The sequence below is a fragment of the Tamandua tetradactyla genome, chromosome 2 (assembly GCF_023851605.1).
Source record: "Tamandua tetradactyla isolate mTamTet1 chromosome 2, mTamTet1.pri, whole genome shotgun sequence".
Taxonomy (NCBI): domain Eukaryota; kingdom Metazoa; phylum Chordata; class Mammalia; order Pilosa; family Myrmecophagidae; genus Tamandua; species Tamandua tetradactyla.
This window is the reverse complement of record NC_135328.1, coordinates 78,279,456-78,299,764: the sequence shown is the minus strand read 5'-3', so window position 1 is coordinate 78,299,764 and position 20,309 is coordinate 78,279,456. Positions and strand designations below refer to the sequence as shown.

Genomic DNA, 20,309 nt, shown 5'->3' with positions numbered 1-20,309 from the left:
CACCCTTATTATTAAAATTCCTGTAGGAAAAATAACTCGGTAGCTGTAAGTCTGAAACTCTTTATTCCCTACCCTGCTTTTCCCCATTGGCAAAGTTGTTTTTATAAAACAATGAGGCAAATATTACATTTTACCCAGTAGATTATTTCTTTTTGCATTTTGTAAGTTTATTAGAGACGTTTTAGGCTTACAGAAAAAGAATGTAGACAATACAGAGTTCTTGTATACCCTGTTTCACACCCACAGTTTTCCCTTTGTATTAGTGTGATAACTTTGTTACAATTGATAAAATAATTTTATTATAATTGTATTTAACTATAGTCCATTGTTTACATAAAGGTTCCCTGTTTGTATTGTTCAGTCCTATGTTGATGGCCTTTTGTTTTTAACACAAATAACATATATTAGCCTACAATTTTCCTGTTTGACCACATTCAAATATATAATTCATTGGTGTTAATTCTATTCACAATGTTGGCCTACGATTGGCTTCAACACCCATTACCAAAACTTTCCCATCACCCCAAACAGAAACTCTGCCAATTACCACTTTCTCCCATTCCCTGTACCAAACCCAACCCCTGGAAACCTGTATTCTAGTTTCTGACTCTGTAACTTTTCTTATTATTCCATATCCATGCCCTTTGTGTTCTGAGACGGCTAGTACACAGACAAGAGTTGGGAACCCCCAACTCTTTTAGGTTAAAGATGTGGGATGATCCAGGTAAGCCCTGCTACTTTCTAGCTCTGTGGCCTTGGACAGATCATGGAGCCTTTCTGAGGCTAAGTTTCTGTTTAGTTAAAAAGATAGCAATATTTTACCTGCCTACCTCTCAGAGTTGTTATGAAAACAAAACAAGCTTTAGAAAATGCACATCGAACACATATGTGTGCATATATATTCATTTAATAGGAATTAATTGAAAACCTACCATGCATCAGGACTAGGTGATAGGAACAGAAAACAAAACATATGTGCTCTCTGCTCTTATAAAGATTACATGGTGAGGGACAGGGAAGGAAAACAGACAGATAAGATACATTCCAAGAATTCTAATAGCTTATGAAGAAAACATAATTGATTATGAGATAGAGTGTGACTGGCAGTACAGCGAAGGGAATGCATGTTTTAGATGGGGTAGTTAGGAAAGGTCCACTAAGGGGTGATATTTGCATGGAGGCCTGAATTAGAAGTTGAAGACAGCCATGCAGGATCTGTAAGAGGGGGATGTTGGGGACGGGTGCAGACGTGCATGCCTGCTAGGGTGTTGGAGCGAGGGAAAGAAGGCCAGAGCACAGCAACTAATGGGGATTGTGGTCTCAGTGAGGCAGGGAAGGTAGGCTGCTGAGCCAGAGCATGTAGGGTATGATTGGTCACAAAAAGGAGTTTGAAATATTGTTCTAATTGCACTAGAGGGAAAAAAAACACTGAGTAATTTAAATAGAGAAATTATTTGATCTGACTCATATTTTAGAAAGCTCACTCTGGCTGTCATAAGAAGAAACTGTAATAAAAGAACAGTGCCCTTCGTGTTTTTCTAAGATTAGTTTTAAGCTACAGGATGGGAGAAAGCATTCACAAACTGTGTATCTGAAAAAAAGACTAGAATCTAGAATATAAAGAACTCTCAAAACTCAACAGTAAAAATACGGGCAATTCAATTAGAAAATGTACAAATGATAAGAAGAAACATTTCACCAGAGTATTTATGGATGGCAAATAAGCACATGAAAAGATGTTTAACATTGTTAGTCATCAGGGAAGTACAAATTAAAACCACAATGAGATATTATGTCTATCAGAATGGCTAAAATAAAGAACAACAACACCAAATGTTGACAAAGATGCAGAGAAACTGGATCACTCATATACTTCTGGGGGGAATTTAAATGCCACAGCCACTCTGGAAAACAGTTTGACAGTTTCTTTAAAAACTAAATGTACAACTACCATATGACCTAATGACTGCACTCCCGGGCATTTATCCCAGAAAAATAAAAACTTTAGTTCACACAAAAACCTTAATGTGAATGTTTATACTAGCTTTATTCATAAGAGTCAAAATCTGGAATCAACCAACATGTCCTTCAATAGGTGAATGGTTAAAACAAACTATGATGCATCCACACCATGGACTGCCCCTCAGCAACAAAAAAGAATGAACTATCAATACATGCAACAACAACCTGGAACACTCTAAGAGAATTATTCAGAGTGAAGGAAAAAAAAGCTAATCATAAAATGTTACTTATTGTATGAGTCTATTTACAGAACATTCTTGAAATGACAAAATTATAGAATTGAATAACAGATTAGTGATTGCCAGGGGTACAGGAAGGAGAGGGGACCATGTGGGAAATCACTGTGGTAATGGAAATGTCATCGCTCTTGACTTTATCAATGCCAGTATCCTCATCATGAAATTGTACTCTAGTTTTGTAAGATTGCAGACAACTACATAAAGAGTATACAGCAGTATTATTTCTTAAAACTCCATTTGAATTAACAATTATTTCCAAATAAAAAGGTCAATTTAAAAAATAAACCCTTAAAAATGTAAGGTGTGGGATAATTTGTTACTGATAAAATGAGCAAGTCATCCCAGCTTGTTTTATACTATCCTCAGACTCGTCAATGCTTGTTCTTTTTCTGATAACTGGGCAGTAGATAGATAGGTGTGTGGTTGGTTGGTTGACTGGTTACTATATTGTGCAATTACAATTATTTCAAAAGGAAGCAGGGTTATCAGAAAAGGCCTGGGTGTACCAGATGTTCATTGTTGGTAATTCCAGGTTTCAGAGGAAGTCCCCAATTCGCAGCCACTGTTTAATAAATTCTTGCACTCATTCTCATCTTCAGGAAAGCCACTGGTAAAAACGTCACGATTGACTGTGATCAACACAGAGGAACCTGCAATCACGGTTGATATAGGAAGCACCATCAAAACAGTGAGGGGAGTGAATGTGACAATTAACTGCCAAGTTGCAGGTGAGAAATTCATGCTTATATTCATTCACTCTAAAATTAATGGAGCACTGGGCAAGGTTGGGGAATACAAAGATAAATAAGACACAAATCCTACTCTCAGGGATTTGGTGCCAGGAAAGATAAGGCATTAGCCTCAGGCATTCTGAAAATGGAAAGTTCTATAAAAGCTTAGAGAAGGAAGAATTAATTGATTGAGACAGATCAGTTTTTAATCTGAGCCTTGCATACTGATAGAATGTGAACATGCAAAGATGGGAACAGTGGGTGCTCCAAGTGGATAGAAAAGTGTTAGAAAATTTGTGGGAGTAGGAAAGCCTCAACGCTGTACAGGGAGCAGTAGTGCTTTAGTCTGCTCATGCCCAAGCTCAGAAATGGTGTGGAGGAGCTAAACATTAGCAGGGTGGGTTGTGGCTGGGCCACGTGAGATTTTGAATGCCTGGTCAAGGACTTTAAAAGCAGATAAAGAGGGACCTTAAAGGTGCCATGCTTCCAGAAAAGTAAGCCACCAGGAGAATATAAAATGGATTGAAGAAGGTGGTAATGGCTGTGGGCAGAGAGGCCAGTTGAGAAGTCATCATAATGAATAGACAACTATGTGATGATGCTGTGAGCCCTTGATTGTATACCGTGTATGGAATGTTTGTATGTTAAGAGTGTTTGTGGGGCGGGCCATGGTGGCTCAGCAGGCAAGAACGCTTGCCTGCCATGCCAGAGGACCCGGGTTCATTTCCCAGTGCCTGCCCATGTAAAGAAAAAAAAAACAGTGTTTGTGTTGTATGTTGTTTTATCAATAAAAATATTTCTTTAAAAAAAGAAGTCACCATAATAGTTCAGAGGAGAGGTAACAGGGGGCCTGAACTCAGGGTATTGGTAGTATAAAGGTAAAGAATACGTGAACATGGGAGAGATGGCAGGGGTAAGACAGTAGGAACTTGGAAGTTAATCAAATCAGAAGTGGGTAAGGGTCATTGGAGAAAATCACCAGTGCTGTTAGCAGTTGTGAAATAGGCCTTGCCCTTGGGTAGGCCTTGTACCCTCAAAAGGTTACAGGGCCAGGAGGTAACAAGGAAGAGGAGAAGTAGAGGACCGTAGGGATCGGTCATATGTTCTTTCTAAAGGTATTATCTTCCATTAAAAACACCAGTAACATACCACTGAACAAAACCCAGCTACTAATTCTCCATCCCATGGACTCCAAGTTTGTAACATCTCACTAGGGACTTTCACACCGACAAAAGAAAGAAAAACAAACGACTCAGTCCCAGGGGGCAGCTGAAGTCCCCTGCCTGCTGTGTTCCTCAGCTGTACCCACTATGGCTTCTCCACACCCACACCAGGTCCCTTCCTACACAGTGGAACAGCAGCGGGGGCACCCCCTGCTCTGAGGACTTCCTCATCCTCGATATCAGCCCTAACATCTGATAGTTTACCTTCATTTGTGATGCATAACTCCCAGAAAAAATATATATATTTAAGAGTAAATGGGAGGAAGATGTTAATTTAGGTTATGTTTTTTTCCAAAGAGCAGCTAGATCTTGGATTTTTTTTTTTTTTTTTTTTTTATTAACTAAAAAAAAAATTAACTAACACAACATTTAGAAATCATTCCATTCTACATATGCAATCAGTAATTCTTAATATCATTACATAGATGTATGATCATCATTTCTTAGTACATTTGCCTCAATTTCGGAAAAGAACTAGCAAAACAACAGAAAAAGATATAGAATGATAATATAGAGAAAAAAATAAAAAATATATATAAAAAAGAAAAAAAGGAAAAAGAAAAAACAAAAAACAAACAAACAAAAAAACTATAGCTCAGATGCAGCTTCATTCAGTGTTTTAACATAATTACATTACAATTAGGTAGTATTGTGCTGTCCATTTTTTGAGTTTTTGTATCTAGTCCTGTTGCACTGTCTGTATCCCTTCAGCTCCAATTACCCATTATCTTACCCTGTTTCTAACTCCTGCTGGTCTCTGTTACCAATGACATATTCCAAGTTTATTCTCGAATGTCGGTTCACATCAGTGTGACCATACAGTATTTGTCTTTTAGTTTTTGGCTAGACTCACTCAGCATAATGTTCTCTAGGTCCATCCATGTTATTACATGCTTCATAAGTTTATCCCGTCTTAAAGCTGCATAATATTCCATCGTATGTATATACCACAGTTTGTTTAGCCACTCGTCTGTTGATGGAGATTTTGGCTGTTTCCATCTCTTTGCAATTGTAAATAACGCTGCTATAAACATTGGTGTGCAAATGTTCGTTTGTGTCTTTGCCCTTAAGCCCTTTGAGTAGATACCTAGCAATGGTATTGCTGGGTCGTATGGCAATGCTATATTCAGTTTTTTGAGGAACCACCAAACTGCCTTCCACAGTGGTTGCACCATTTGACATTCCCACCAACAGTGGATAAGTGTGCCTCTTTCTCCGCATCCTCTCCAGCACTTGTCATTTTCTGTTTTGTTGATAATGGGCATTCTGGTGGGTGTGAGATGATATCTCATTGTGGTTTTGATTTGCATTTCTCTAATGGCCAGGGACATTGAGCATCTCTTCATGTGCCTTTTGGCCATTTGTATTTCCTCTTCTGAGAGTTGTCTGTTCAAGTCTTTTTCCCATTTTGTAATTGGGTTGGCTGTCTTTTTGTTGTTGAGTTGGACAATCTCTTTATAAATTCTGGATACTAGACCTTTATCTGATATGTCGTTTCCAAATATTGTCTCCCATTGTGTAGGCTGTCTTTCTACTTTCTTGATGAAGTTCTTTGATGCACAAAAGTGTTTAATTTTGAGGGACTCCCATTTATTTATTTCTTTCTTCAGTGCTCTTGCTTTAGGTTTAAGGTCCATAAAACCACCTCCAATTGTAAGATTGATAAGATATCTCCCTACATTTTCCTCTAACTGTTTTATGGTCTTAGACCTAATGTTTAGATCTTTGATCCATTTTGAGTTAACTTTTGTGTAGGGTGTGAGATATGGGTCTTCTTTCATTCTTTTGCATATGGATATCCAGTTCTCTAGGCACCATTTATTGAAGAGACTGTTCTGTCCCAGGTGAGTTGGCTTGACTGCCTTATCAAAGATCAAATGTCCATAGATGAGAGGGTCTATATCTGAGCACTCTATTCGATTCCATTGGTCAATATATCTATCTTTATGCCAATACCATGCTGTTTTGACCACTGTGGCTTCATAATATGCCTTAAAGTCAGGCAGTGCGAGACCTCCAGCTTCGTTTTTTTTCCTCAAGATGTTTTTAGCAATTCGGGGCACCCTGCCCTTCCAGATAAATTTGCTTATTGGTTTTTCTATTTCTGAAAAATAAGTTGTTGGGATTTTGATTGGTATTGCATTGAATCTGTAAATCAATTTAGGTAGGATTGACATCTTAACTATATTTAGTCTTCCAATCCATGAACACGGTATGCCCTTCCATCTATTTAGGTCTTCTGTGATTTCTTTTAACAGTTTTTTGTAGTTTTCTTTGTATAGGTTTTTTGTCTCTTTAGTTAAATTTATTCCTAGGTATTTTATTCTTTTAGTTGCAATTGTAAATGGAATTCGTTTCTTGATTTCCCCCTCAGCTTGTTCATTGCTAGTGTATAGAAATGCTACAGATTTTTGAATGTTGATCTTGTAACCTGCTACTTTGCTGTACTCATTTATTAGCTCTAGTAGTTTTGTTGTGGATTTTTCCAGGTTTTCGACGTATAGTATCGTATCGTCTGCAAACAGTGATAGTTTTACTTCTTCCTTTCCAATTTTGATGCCTTGTATTTCTTTTTCTTGTCTAATTGCTCTGGCTAGAACCTCCAACACAATGTTGAATAATAGTGGTGATAATGGACATCCTTGTCTTCTTCCTGATCTTAGGGGGAAAGTTTTCAATTTTTCCCCATTGAGGACGATATTAGCTGTGGGTTTTTCATATATTCCCTCTATCATTTTAAGGAAGTTCCCTTGTATTCCTATCCTTTGAAGTGTTTTCAACAGGAAAAGATGTTGAATCTTGTCAAATGCCTTCTCTGCATCAATTGAGATGATCATGTGATTTTTCTGCTTTGATTTGTTGATATGGTGTATTACATTAATTGATTTTCTTATGTTGAACCATCCTTGCATACCTGGGATGAATCCTACTTGGTCATGATGTATAATTCTTTTAATGTGTTGTTGGATTCGATTTACTAGAATTTTGTTGAGGATTTGTGCATCTATATTCATTAGAGAGATTGGTCTGTAGTTTTCTTTTTTTGAAATATCTTTGCCTGGTTTTGGTATGAGGGTGATGTTGGCTTCATAGAATGAATTAGGTAGCTTTCCCTCCACTTCGATTTTTTTGAAGAGTTTGAGGAGAGTTGGTACTAATTGTTCTGGAGTGTTTGGTAGAATTCACATGTGAAGCCATCTGGTCCTGGACTTTTCTTTTTGGGAAGCTTTTGAATGACTGATTCAATTTCTTTACTTGTGATTGCTTTGTTTAGGTCATCTATTTCTTCTTCAGTCAAAGTTGGTTGTTCATGCCTTTCCAGGAACCCATCCATTTCATCTAAATTGTTGTATTTATTAGCTTAAAGTTGTTCATAGTATCCTGTAATTACCTCCTTTATTTCTGTGAGGTCAGTGGATATGTCTCCTCTTCCATTTCTGATCTTATTTATTTGCGTCCTCTCTCTTCTTCTTTTTGTCAATCTTGCTAACGGCCCATCAATCTTATTGATTTTCTCATAGAACCAACTTCTGGTCTTATTGATTTTCTCTATTGTTTTCATGTTTTCAATTTCATTTATTTCTGCTCTGATCTTTGTTATTTCTTTCCTTTTGCTTGCTTTGGGGTTAGTTTGCTGTTCTTTCTCCAGTTCTTCCAAGTGGAGAGTTAATTCCTGAATTTTTGCCTTTTCTTCTTTTCTGATATAGGCATTTAGGGCAATAAATTTCCCTCTTAGCACTGCCTTTGCTGCATCCCATAGGTTTTGATTTGTTGTGTTTTTGTTTTCATTCGCCTCGAGATATTTACTAATTTCTCTTGCAATTTCTTCCTTGACCCACTGGTTGTTTAAGAGTGTGTTGTTGAGCCTCCACGTATTTGTGAATTTTCTGGCACTCTGCCTATTATTGATTTCCAACTTCATTCCTTTATGATCCGAGAAAGTGTTGTGTATGATTTCAACCTTTTTAAATTTGTTGAGACTTTCTTTGTGACCCAGCATACGGTCTATCTTTGAGAATGATCCAGGAGCACTTGAGAAAAAGGTGTATCCTGCTGTTTTGGGATGTAATGTCCTATAAATGTCTGTTAAGTCTAGCTCATTTATTGTAATGTTCAAATTCTCTGTTTCTTTATTGATCCTCTGTCTAGATATTCTGTCCATTGATGAGAGTGGGGAATTGAAGTCTCCAACTATTATGGTATATGTGTCTATTTCCCTTTTCAGTGATTGCAGTGTATTTCTCACATATTTTGGGGCATTCTGGTTCGGTGCATAAATATTTATGATTGTTATGTCTTCTTGTTTAATTGTTCCTTTTATTAGTAGATAGTGTCCTTCTTTGTCTCTTTTAACTGTTTTACATTTGAAGTCTAATTTGTTGGATATTAGTATAGCTACTCCTGCTCTTTTCTGGTTGCTATTTGCATGAAATATCTTTTCCCAACCTTTCACTTTCAACCTATGTTTATCTTTGGGTCTAAGATGTGTTTCCTGTAGACAGCATATAGAAGGATCCTGTTTTTTAATCCATTCTGCCAGTCTATGTCTTTTGATTGGGGAATTCAGTCCATTAACATTTAGTGTTATTACTGTTTGGATAATATTTTCCTCTACCATTTTGCCTTTTATATTATATATATCATATCTGATTTTCCTTCTTTCTACACTCTTCTCCATACCTCTCTCTTCTGTCTTTTCGTATCTGACTCTAGTGCTCCCTTTAGTATTTCTTGCAGAGCTGGTCTCTTGGTCACAAATTCTCTCAGTGACTTTTTGTCTGAAAATGTTTTAATTTCTCCCTCATATTTGAAGGACAATTTTGTTGGATATAGAAGTCTTGGTTGGCAGTTTTTCTCTTTTAGTAATTTAAATATATCATCCCACTGTCTTCTTGCTTCCATGGTTTCTGCTGAGAAATCTACACATAGCCTTATTGGGTTTCCCTTGTATGTGATGGATTGTTTTTCTCTTGCTGCTTTCAGATCCTCTCTTTCTCTTTGACCTCTAACATTCTAACTAGTAAGTGTCTTGGAGAAAGCCTATTTGGGTCTATTCTCTTTGGGGTGCGCTGCACTTCTTGGATCTGTAATTTTAGGTCTTTCATGAGAGTTGGGAAATTTTCAGTGATAATTTCTTCCATTAGTTTTTCTCCTCCTTTTCCCTTCTCTTCTCCTTCTGGGACACCCACAACACGTATATTTGTGCGCTTCATATTATCATTCAGTTCCCTGATCCCCTGCTCAAATTTTTCCATTCTTTTCCCTATAGTTTCTGTTTCTTTTTGGAATTCAGATGTTCCATCCTCCAGTTCACTAATTCTAGCCTCTGTCTCTTTAAATCTACCATTGTAGGTATCCATTGTTTTTTCCATCTTTTCTACTTTGTCCTTCAATCCCATAAGTTCTGTGATTTGTTTTTTCAGACTTTCTGTTTCTTCTTTTGTTCAGCCCATGTCTTCTTCATGTCCTCCCTCTATTTATTGATTTGGTTTTTGAAGAGGTTTTCCATTTCTGTTCGTATATTCAGCATTAGTTGTCTCAGCTCCTGTATCTCATTTGAACTATTGGTTTGTTCCTTTGACTGGGCCATATCTTCAATTTTCCTGGCGTGATCCATTATTTTTTGCTGGCGTCTGGGCATTTAATCAGATTTCCCTGGGTGTGGGACCCAGCAGGTTGAAAGATTTTCCTGTGAAATCTCTGGGCTCTGTTTTTCTTATCCTGCCCAGTATGTGGCGCTCATCTGTCTGCGGGTCCCACCAGTAAAAGATGCTGTGGCTCCTTTAACTTTGGAAGACTCTCGCTGTGGGAGAGGGTCGCCAGCCGAAGTGGCTTGGGGGAGTACCGGTCCAAATCTCCCAGCCGGCCTGGGAATCCGCACATGGGTTGGGGGGCACCGGCCACCACGGCTTGAGGGAGTGCCGATCCAAATCTCCCAGCCGGCTCGGGAAGGAGGGAGGGAGGGGAACCGGCCACCGCGGCTTGAGGGAGTGCCGATTCAAATCTCCCAGCCGGCCCGGGAATCCGCGAGTGGTGGGGGGGCGCCGGCCTCCGTGGCTTGGGGGAGTGCTGATCTAAATCTCCCAGCCGGCCCGGGAAGCCAAGTGTGGTGGGGGACGCCGGCCGCCACGGCTTGGGGGAGTGCCGATCCAAAGTTCCCAGCCGGACCGGGAAGCCACGAGTGTGGAAGGGACCCCAGTTGCCGGCCTCCGCGTCTTGGGGGACCTCCGATCCAAATCTCCCAACTGGCCCAGGAGGCCACGCATGGTGGGGGTCGCCGGCCGCTGTGGCTTGAGGGGACCGCCTGTCCAAATCTCCCAGACAGCCCGGGAAGGAGGGAGGCAGGGGCTCCAGCCGCCAGCCACCATGGCCCGGCGTAGCGCACGCCCCTCGGGGATCTCACCACAGTGGATTCTCCCAGCCATTCCAGAATGGGGTACGCTGTCTTTTTGGTCTCTGTCGTGGCTCCGGGAGCTGTTCTGTACCGTTTCTGTTTCTTTAGTAGCTGTTCTGGAGGAGGAACTAAGACCCGCGCATCTTACTAAGCCACCATCTTCTCCGGAAGCTAGATCTGGTTTTCTTTGAAATGTTCTGGTAGATCCAGGCAACCAGAAGTATAAATCTGGCTTTGTAAAAATACATTAGCTTCGTTTCCCAGTGCCTGCCCATGCCAAAAAAAAATATATTAGCTCTTTTTTTTGTAAAGCTGCCTTGGCTTGTGAGTCCATCCCCACCAATGAAACTGTCTAGAACCAGATCCCTTCAGGTCCTCTACTCCCAGATAGTGAATGAGACAAACTCCTGACCTGTGAATGAACTGCCCCTCTGGGCAGGGATTAATGGCGCTGGTAGAGCCTTTTTGAGAATTGTCGCTCTGTACCTGACCACTGTGGGTGCGTGGCCTCCGCACCCATCACTGTGGGCACCGCACGCATCACTGCAGGTGCGTGGGACCGCACCCATCACTGGGGGCTCCGCACCCATCACTGCGGGCATGTGAACTCCATACCCATCACTGTGGGCACGTCCCTCAAGATGGATACTGTAGGCATTAGGGGATGCTATTCGGTCTGTTCTTGAGAGTTAGGACTGATGGGAGTAAAAGAATGGGAGCCGAGATGACAACAAATCCAGGAAATTGGGCACTTGACATTTGAGAGAACCAGAGTTCAGGTGGGGATGTAGTACTATGGGGAGGCTGGGACACTAAAAACTCTTCCATGTCACCTGGGCCCCTGTCTCCCTGACTTCCTCCAGAGACTCAGTTGTGGTAACCCTGTAATGAGATCACAGGTGGGTATGTTGTTTTTACCTGGCCCTGATGTTATATTCTTTATTTTTATGTTTATCCATAGAACCACTTGTTTTAATCATAGTTAGTCATAATTGATCTTTGTGTCTCTGTCATTATACCTTTTATTAAATAAGTTATTTACTTAAAGTGGGTGGGAAAGAGTCTGTTTTTGATTATACAGCTGATTGGTGCATCTGCTGGACAAGCAAATCTTAGTGAGCTGAGTCTCCAGTCAAAATACTGGCAACTGTAATGCTAAATGGCAGAAAAACTACTTTTACCTTCCTGCTACAACGCACTCATGGCTCTCTCCCTAGTCTTGGTCATTTCCAACCTGTCCCTAGTCAAGAGACTTAGTGAGCTCCTGACTGGTTGGGTAGAATTCTCTAAGCCCCAATCACTTTACTAAGGGCTTGCAAGGTACTAATTTGAGAATCAGTGACCTAGGCTCTGGTAATAGGCAAGGAAGTGGGGTTTTGTAATAAGAGTCTGGTCAAATAAGGATTTAAAATTAAATTAATTCATATTATTCATTTGGAAAATTTCTATTGAATATCTCATCCTGGTCAGGCTATGGAGACATATATGAATAAGATACAACTTTTAGGGAGCTCACAGTTTTAGAAGGAGAGAAGTTATGAAAATACATAATTATAATACAGTCTCATATGTAGGTACAGTTGTCATTTTCTTATTATAAAAGAAATATTGGCGCATTAAAAATTTTTTAAATGCAAAAATTTCTTTAAAATTGCCCAAAAAGAAAAAAGAGCAACTTGTACAAAATCCCATTGTCCAAACTCAACCACAATTGACATTTTAGCATATTTCCTTGATCATTACATTTCATCTTGCTGTTTTTGACCTAATAATAAACATTCATCTGTGCCATACAGACAATTTTAAAGCTACATAATGGTTCCTCTTAAAAATACTGCATAATTTACCTAGATAGTCTTTAGATATTTTAGTTGTTAGCAGTTTTGTACTATTATATGTAACCTTGCATTAATTGCCTTTTGTACGTGCTTTCAACTTGTAAAAGCATCCTCACAAATTCTTCACAATTCTTAAGCATAAAATGCATTAAGTAATGAGTAAGATAGGTCTTTTTCTTAAAAAAATATCCATCCACTATAGTACTCCCATACTTGTTCTCTATTTGAGGAGAGTTCAGAAACTCAGGAAGGAGATAAAGCTTAGGGGAAAGGGAATCTTTCCATCAGAGAGACAGACCGTGCAAAGGGCCAGAGGTAGAAAGAACAAGCTGCATTTGGAGAAATACTATATGACCAGTGTGGCCATAGTATAGAGAACAGAGAAGAAAGTAGCATGGCATGATGCTGGAGGATAGACAGAGGCTACACCTAACTTGCTCTCATAAATTATGGTACAGTTTGAGATCTTATCTTAAGCATAAGGGAAGCTTACTGTTAACTGGACAATTTAAGTGATAAAATTGGCAGGACTGATGATGTAGAAATAAATAGTTCAGGAGTCAATGATAGCATATTAGTGTAGGCTAGACTCTGTAACAAGTAGGCCCCCAAATATATAGTGGCTCAAATGCAGTAGAAGTACGTTGCTCACCTAAGAATGTAAGGAGGATGTTCCTAGTCAACTGAAGAGAATCTGACCCCTGCAGTCATTCAGTCACAGAATGCTGGTGGCTCTCTCTTGAACTCATGCCTTCCATGGTCTCCTTGGAGTTTATTGCATTCCTGTCGACCAGAAAGGGGAAAAACAAAATATGGTGAATGTTTGGGAAGGTTTTGATGGGCCAGACCTAGACGTAGCACATATCACTACTGCTCATTTTCCCATCAAGTCACATGGCCACTCAACCACAAAGGAGGCTGGGAAACATGGCCATGCTGGGTCCCAGGAAAAAGAAGAAAACGGGCTTCATGAGCAGCTATCAATGTCTGCCACAGTCAGTATGGGGAAATGTAGAAGACTAAAAACCTTCTTTGCAGACTTCCATGGTTCTTTAGAATAATTACTAAAGCTGACATTTTGGTTAATGTATCCTTCCTCTCTTTTTTTCTGCACCAAGCCACCTCCCACCACCAGAGCTAAGAGGCTCCCAGACCTTATGGTGTCAAGATGCATCTTTCAGTGGACTCTCAACCTTGAGATGCTGACAAGCTGCCATCGTGCAAGCGGCCTTCCAAACATAACAAGTGGTCCAGTTAACAAGTATATCCTGTCTCGGATTAAAAACAGAGTATTATGGCAGCATTGCGCCTGGCAGCTCAGTGGAGATTAAAGGCACTAGTCCTTTTAATCATATCAAGTTACAACCATTATGACCGAGCTCATTTATTGATCCTTTCAAGCAACAGGGAGAGCATTGTGTTGTTGATAAGATGTGCCACAAAGGAGAAAAAGTAAAAGAAGGCTCTTTCCCTTCTCTTTTTTAGATACAGATAATACCAGAGAGTCCAGATCGTGGAACCTCTCCAAGTAACTTGTCAACAACATAGCTTTGGACTTTGTTCTGTGGTAGATCCTATTTTCCATCATTTTTTCAGATGTTTCTTTAGGTAAAATGTGCTATGACATCACAATAGGCAGGAAAAAATAATCCCCCACAACTTGACGAAGTTCTTAACAAGAACAGAGCTAACAGAACCAGCACATATGGATTCTAGGAACCTCTCTCCTAACGATCCTGGAGTTACAATTACAGCAGAAGGTCAATGCTGAGAGTATGAAGTATTTAAGGATTTGACAGTTCAGAAATAGTAATGCAGCAATTCAGATTTTCTCTAAAGAGGCAGTCTGGCATAACATCAGGCGGGATAGGGCACTTGTCACGATGGGGTCCTTGGTGTCAGGTGTAGCGGGTTTGAAGCCCCACCCTGCCATTTGTGCGTTATTGACTGGCTGTGGTGTGGGGAGGAGAAGAGGGACTCTTCCCCTGTGTAATCATTCAGGGTCCACACTGATGCGGCTTTAGGGAGGTTCCTTAATCTGCGGAGCCCCACTCTTCTCATCAGTAAAATGGAGTTAATAGTGGTATCTGTTTCATTGTAGAAAATAAGTGATTTGGTTTAAAGTGTTTGACTTAAAGCCGTTGTAGTCAGTGTTTTTCCTTTCAAAACGTTTAGGATGTTTTTGCCCAGAGCCCAGCCTCATACACTCCTGACGTCTTGCTCTGAATGGCAGTTTTAGGTATGTGCGTCCAGTGCCTATTCACAGGCCTCCATGGCACATGTGACGGCTGATAAAAGTTTTCTGAAGCATTATTTGTCATCTCCTGGGGAAAGAAATGAAAACAGAGCTCCATGAAACCTCATTTATTTTTCCTCTTCCTTTATTCTTGTCGTGTTTGTGATATGTCAAAGCCAGGGGCAGGCGGACTGGCTGTGGCTCCAAATCATCTCCTTGATGTCATTCTCTGCCCAGGGCCCACAGTCCCAGACAAGAAACCCCTAAAATATGGCACCATCAACAGCATATCGACTCGAGTGTCTGAGTCTGAAAGGTGCTTCCTAATAAATACATTAAAGAATTATTCCTACAGAATTTCTCTTCCACTGCCGCTGATATTCCTGCTCATTTGCATGGTTCTAGTTTCACAGAGACCAGAGGTGAAAAGGGCCTTCCTTCCGCCCTTTGCTATCCTGAACATTTCCAGTTCCCGTGAGTGCTCAGACCCCCATTCGTTAGTCACCGCCCTTTGTTGATGGAACTGAGGCCCAGTTGGACCAGTGCTGTTACTGTCTCTCTCGCGCTCTAGGAAGCCTTCAGCTACTCTTAGAGCGTGTGCTTGCTGCCCGCAGTCCTCCTCAAAGGAAGATGCCAACATTAAGTGGCACCGAGAGAAGAGGGGGATGGGTACTTGTGGAAAATGGTGTGTAGGATCTTATTTTTCCCTTGTGCTGTCAAGAGAGAAATGACTGACGGTCTTTGTCTTGTACTAATTTTTCAAAGTTTAAAAAAAAAAACTAAAACTTAAAAACTGAGCCGTGGGTCCAAAGCCCAAACTGGTAGAACCAGGCCTGTGACGCACTTGCTCTCCCTAGTGGTGCTGCAATGAAAAACCAGCCTTTCCATCTCTCGCCTGCAGCTTTGCTCCAGGTACATTTAGAGATGACCACAGCCCGGCCCCTCTCACACACCTGAACATCAGGTTCCTTATCAATGGAGCCAAATCAGTCTGTGCCCCTCCCTGATGTGAAGAGGGTACAGAATCCGTGTCTCCATCCCCTTTCCGTAGCCCTATCTCCCCTTTCTCCAGCCAGTTTGCATTGAATTATGATTAGTCTGAATAAAAGGAAGGCGAGTCACTCTTCTGTTCCTCGTGGCATGGAGAAAAGTCCTACAGATGCTTCTACCACCCACCTCAGGCCGTTGCGCTGGGCCTGGAGCTGCACGCCTGAGGCAGCTCAGCAGCTGGGACATGGGTGGATTCCAGTGAGGCCCTCACTGTTAGCAAGGGAGCCTGAGCTCCCCCACCCACCTCCTGCTCCTAGGAGCTCGGGAACAGCACGTGCCCTAAAGGGCCAGGTCTGTTGGGCTAGGTGTCACGGAGGAGAGTCCTGGTAAAATATGTTCATTAGATTCAAAGGCAAGTAACAGGCCCACACATGAGTCCCTGAGGACTTCTGTATCCTCAGTAGCAGGCAGGCCAGTAAGTAAATCCAGCCCTGACTCAGGGAAAGTTCAGGAATAAAGGTCTGCTCTAATGTTGTTCCCAGCCTGGGCCCCATTTACCAGAATTTGACATTTGAGCGTGCCCTGGATGCATGTCCCGCCTAGAGTCCTCTATGCGCATTTTGTGAGTTGGGTCAGCACGCTGGGTGGCATTAAGGGATGGTGCTTTCTGTTCCATGGATACCTGTGGTTCAAGGCCACAGACTTCTGTCTCCTCGAGACACAGAGCTGCCTCCTCTGGAGCCTCCTGTGCAGACCATTCCAGAAGGCATGTCCTAAACCGGGGCCTGCTTACATTATGACCGCCACAAAGAGGCTTCTGGGCCCACAAACCCCAAAGACAGGCACCCCATTCCAATCCATTCAGACACACTTTCCACAGCTGTCTTTCACAGACAATAAACTTGGGTTGTGGGAAAGACAAAGCACTTTCTTTTCTTGTCTGTCTTTACTGTGGCAGTTTCAGTTGTACCGCAGCTTCAATTATTCTAAGAGCATGCGTTGGCCTCCAAAAATGCAAGCGTGTTTTCTACTTGTAGCATCAACTCTACTGAGGATATGGCTACTTTCATTTATCTGTAGCTTTTAACTTTTCATTAAAGTACACGATCCATACAGAAGGGTGTACATATCATAAACGTACAAACACATTCTGCCAAACCAGCACCCGGATCAAGAAACAAAGCATTCCCACAGCCCAAGCCCTTCCCCTCTCAGTCACGGGCCCTCCCCATTCATCCCACCCTCTCGGGGGAAGCACGACCCTGAGTACTGATAGGATGGATTAATCTTACCAGTTTTCATTTTTTTACTTACAGAAATGAAATTAGTATGCACTCTTTTGTGTCTGGCTCTTCTTGCACAGCATTTTGCTTGGTTCATGCCATTGTAGATCACTCATTTTTATTGACATACAGATTTGATTCTCATATTTTTATAATGTTTCTGCTAAAGAACTTGGGGACACTCGTCCTATCTTGGCAAGTGCCCTCACCAGCCACTCTGTTTCCTCATCTTTAACTGCTCCCCCTCTTCCTGCCTCATCAGTGGAAGTTTTCAAAGACAAGAGGTCTAGAGACAACGGAGACATTATTTGGTTTGGCTAAAGGATGGAAGAAGACGTCCCGGCAGATGCTGCCTGCAGAGCAGCCACAGAGGGGCCAGCCAGAGGCTGTAAGTGCCTCCTGCTTCACCTGGACATGTTCATCTGATGAGTTTATTTTTCCTTCTCAGGTGTGCCTGAAGCTGAAGTCACTTGGTTCAGGAACAAAAGCAACCCAGCCTCCCCTCACCATCTGCACGAGGGCTCCCTGCTGCTCATAAACGTGTCCTCCTCAGATCAGGGTCTGTACTCCTGCAGGGCCGCCAATCTTCATGGGGAGCTGACCGAGAGCTCCCAGCTGCTGGTCCTCGGTGAGTGCCTCAAGGCTGGAGCCGCACCCCACCCCACACCCCACACCCCACTCCACACCCCACAACCCACTCCACACCCCACACCCCACACCCCCACACACCACCCCACACCCTACCCCACACCCCACACCTCACTCCACCCCACACCCCTGCACCCCACCCCACACCCCACCCCACACCCCAAACCCCACACCCCTGCACCCCACCCCACACCCCACACCCCATACCCCACACCCCACACCCCACACCCCACCCCACACCCCACACCCTACCCCACACCCCACACCCCATACCCCACACCCCTGCACCCCACCCCACACCCCACACCCCAACCCACACCCACATCCCACACACCCCAACCCGCACCCCACACCCCCACACCTCTCCCTGCAGTTGACGCCACCAGAGATGACTCTCCACCCAACCTGCCCCCTCCTCTTTTCCCCTGATCCAGTTAGGGACATAAAGATAACAGAAATGTCGCCTCGCTTTTCCACACCTTGGACCCTCCAGTAGAGGGAGCACAGATGTTGGAGCCAGGCAGGCAGGGATTGACTCCTGGCTCTACCGCTTACCAGCCCTGGGGAGGTTATTGAATCTTACTAAGCCTTAGATGCTGTCCCTTTATTTGGTGACCTGGAAAATAAAGGTTGCCCACATCACAAGGGGGTGGGTGTGCCAGATAGGGTTATATAGTAAAGCAGTTATTCTTCACTCCTTCTATGGTAAGAACTTCTTTGAGAATCAGATGAAAACTGTAGACTACCCACTCCAGAAAAAATTCATATATGCCAAATTTTTCATATAATTTCAGAAAGTTCGGTCTATTCCATCTTAAGTCCACTCACGCCCAAACAAACATAAGGGCCCCTGATTAGAAAGTCTAGCATAGGGCGGGCCACAGGGGCTCAGCAGGCAGCGTTCTCACCTGCCATGCCACAGACCCGGGTTCGATTCCTGGTGCCTGCCCATGTAAGAAAAAAAAAAGTCTAACAGAGTTCCTGGCATAAAATAGATACTTAAAATAACAGTTGCCGGAATACCATCCATCACCCGCTGGTGCCCAGTGCCAAACCCAGCCATGTTGCGAGTTATTCCCTCCTGAATCCTGGACTCGGGATACTCTTTTTCTTCCCAGCTAAGGGTTAGTGGGATAAAGTAACAGAACGTAGTTCTATCTTAATTTTTTTAAAAAATAAAAAAACAGCAATCGTTAGAGCACTAATCCTAGCTTTTTCTCAAGAAAGCTGTCATTTGAAGGGGAAAAAAAGAGAAAATGTGAGAAATATGAATATACCACACATACATAATGGATTTTCTCAGGGAAAATAAACTTTCTACTTCTGTTTTCACAGCCCAAATTGCTTATATACCAAGGCACAGGTTCTGTAGCCCCTATCCACTCAGATCTCAGAGAGGCCCAAATGGGTTTTCATCTCAACAGTAGCTGCTTAAATCTCCAGTCATCTTAGGAAGTCACAGAAAATCAGCTCACTGAAGAATATAATTTGTTTGTGTTGGATTTCATCCGACGGAGCTACTAGTTCCCAGAAGGAACTATTGCCCCACTCTGAATTACGGTGTTTACCGAGGGACTCTTCCTCCCTAATAACTCTTCCTGGTCCCTTCTGCTAGCAGAGGAAGCCTGGGATTGTTTCTGATGCTGCAGCTTTAGCAGAGAAGAGCGTATGTTCCGTGAGCAGGTTCTTACAGCATTTCACGTCTGATACACTGCGATTATGACCGTGGGGGGGGGGGGGAGCGGCATAAAGGTCTTCCCCATTTTAATCAAACTTGATGGGAAAATCACTACTTAGACTCTCATTCTGGTTTTCTTTAACCAGAAGTCTTGGTTTATTAATCAGAGTTTGTTAGTTTTTGTAGACACTTTATGAATGTAGAAGTAATGTCTCTCTCTCTTTTTAAAAACAGCAAAAATGTGGTTTAATTTTTAAAGGGGTGGATTTTGTGTATGAAGCTTTGATTTCATTCCAAGTTCTGTAACTTAGCCTGTAGCATGGAGATTTGAAGTATAATGTTATAGACTTTCATTTATTTATTTATCTAATTATTGGATGAGCATTCATTACGAGTTGCCTTTAATTCCCATGTGGGCTGGACACTGGGTAGCGCTTTAGGAGAAATACCTCTAGTATCTCCCCTGGCCAGCTGTTCCCTGCCTTGGAAAATTTACCGTTTCCCTGGGAAGATAAAATGGACATGCACTGAAAACAAAAAAAAAAATACTGTGAAGCCAAGGTCATTGGGAAGGGCAGACATTTGACCTAAGGAGGTCTCATCATTTAGAAGCTAGCACAGAGCTCCCCCTTTTTGCTCTTAGGTAGTAAATAAGCAAATGCTTCTTGAATCTCAAGAAAGAATTTTAAAGAAGAGGGGAGGAAGAGAGGTAAACTTTGAGTAAACTGCCACCATTGATTCTTAAGATCATACAATTTCAGAGTAGAAGAGATCTTGAAAAGGAACTTCATTTTATAGATGAGGGAACTAAGGCTTGGAGAGATTGACTTGCCCAACTTAGTTGAATTGCAGAGGCTCAAACTTAGGGCTCCCAAACCCAAGCCTGATGTTTGGCCCTATCCCATAATGAACAGAATATTTAACAATTATAGTTCACACTAGGGCACACATGGTCACATGTGTATGTCTGTGTCATGTTCACAGTCACACCATATTAGAGTTGGAATACTGTAAGAACCAGCTCACA

The 20,309-nt window shown here is 42.0% G+C and overlaps 1 protein-coding gene across 2 annotated transcripts in view; it reads left to right on the top strand.

Annotated features, from left to right (window-relative positions):
- ADAMTSL1 (ADAMTS like 1) overlaps window positions 1–20,309 on the top strand; it is a 998,876-nt gene that overhangs the window by 924,236 nt on the left and 54,331 nt on the right. For both annotated transcript variants that reach the window (XM_077148079.1, XM_077148080.1), the window contains 2 exons: window positions 2,861–2,989; window positions 17,405–17,584. In XM_077148079.1, the coding sequence (XP_077004194.1) occupies window positions 2,861–2,989; window positions 17,405–17,584 (309 nt within the window). The remainder of the gene's footprint in view (window positions 1–2,860; window positions 2,990–17,404; window positions 17,585–20,309) is intronic.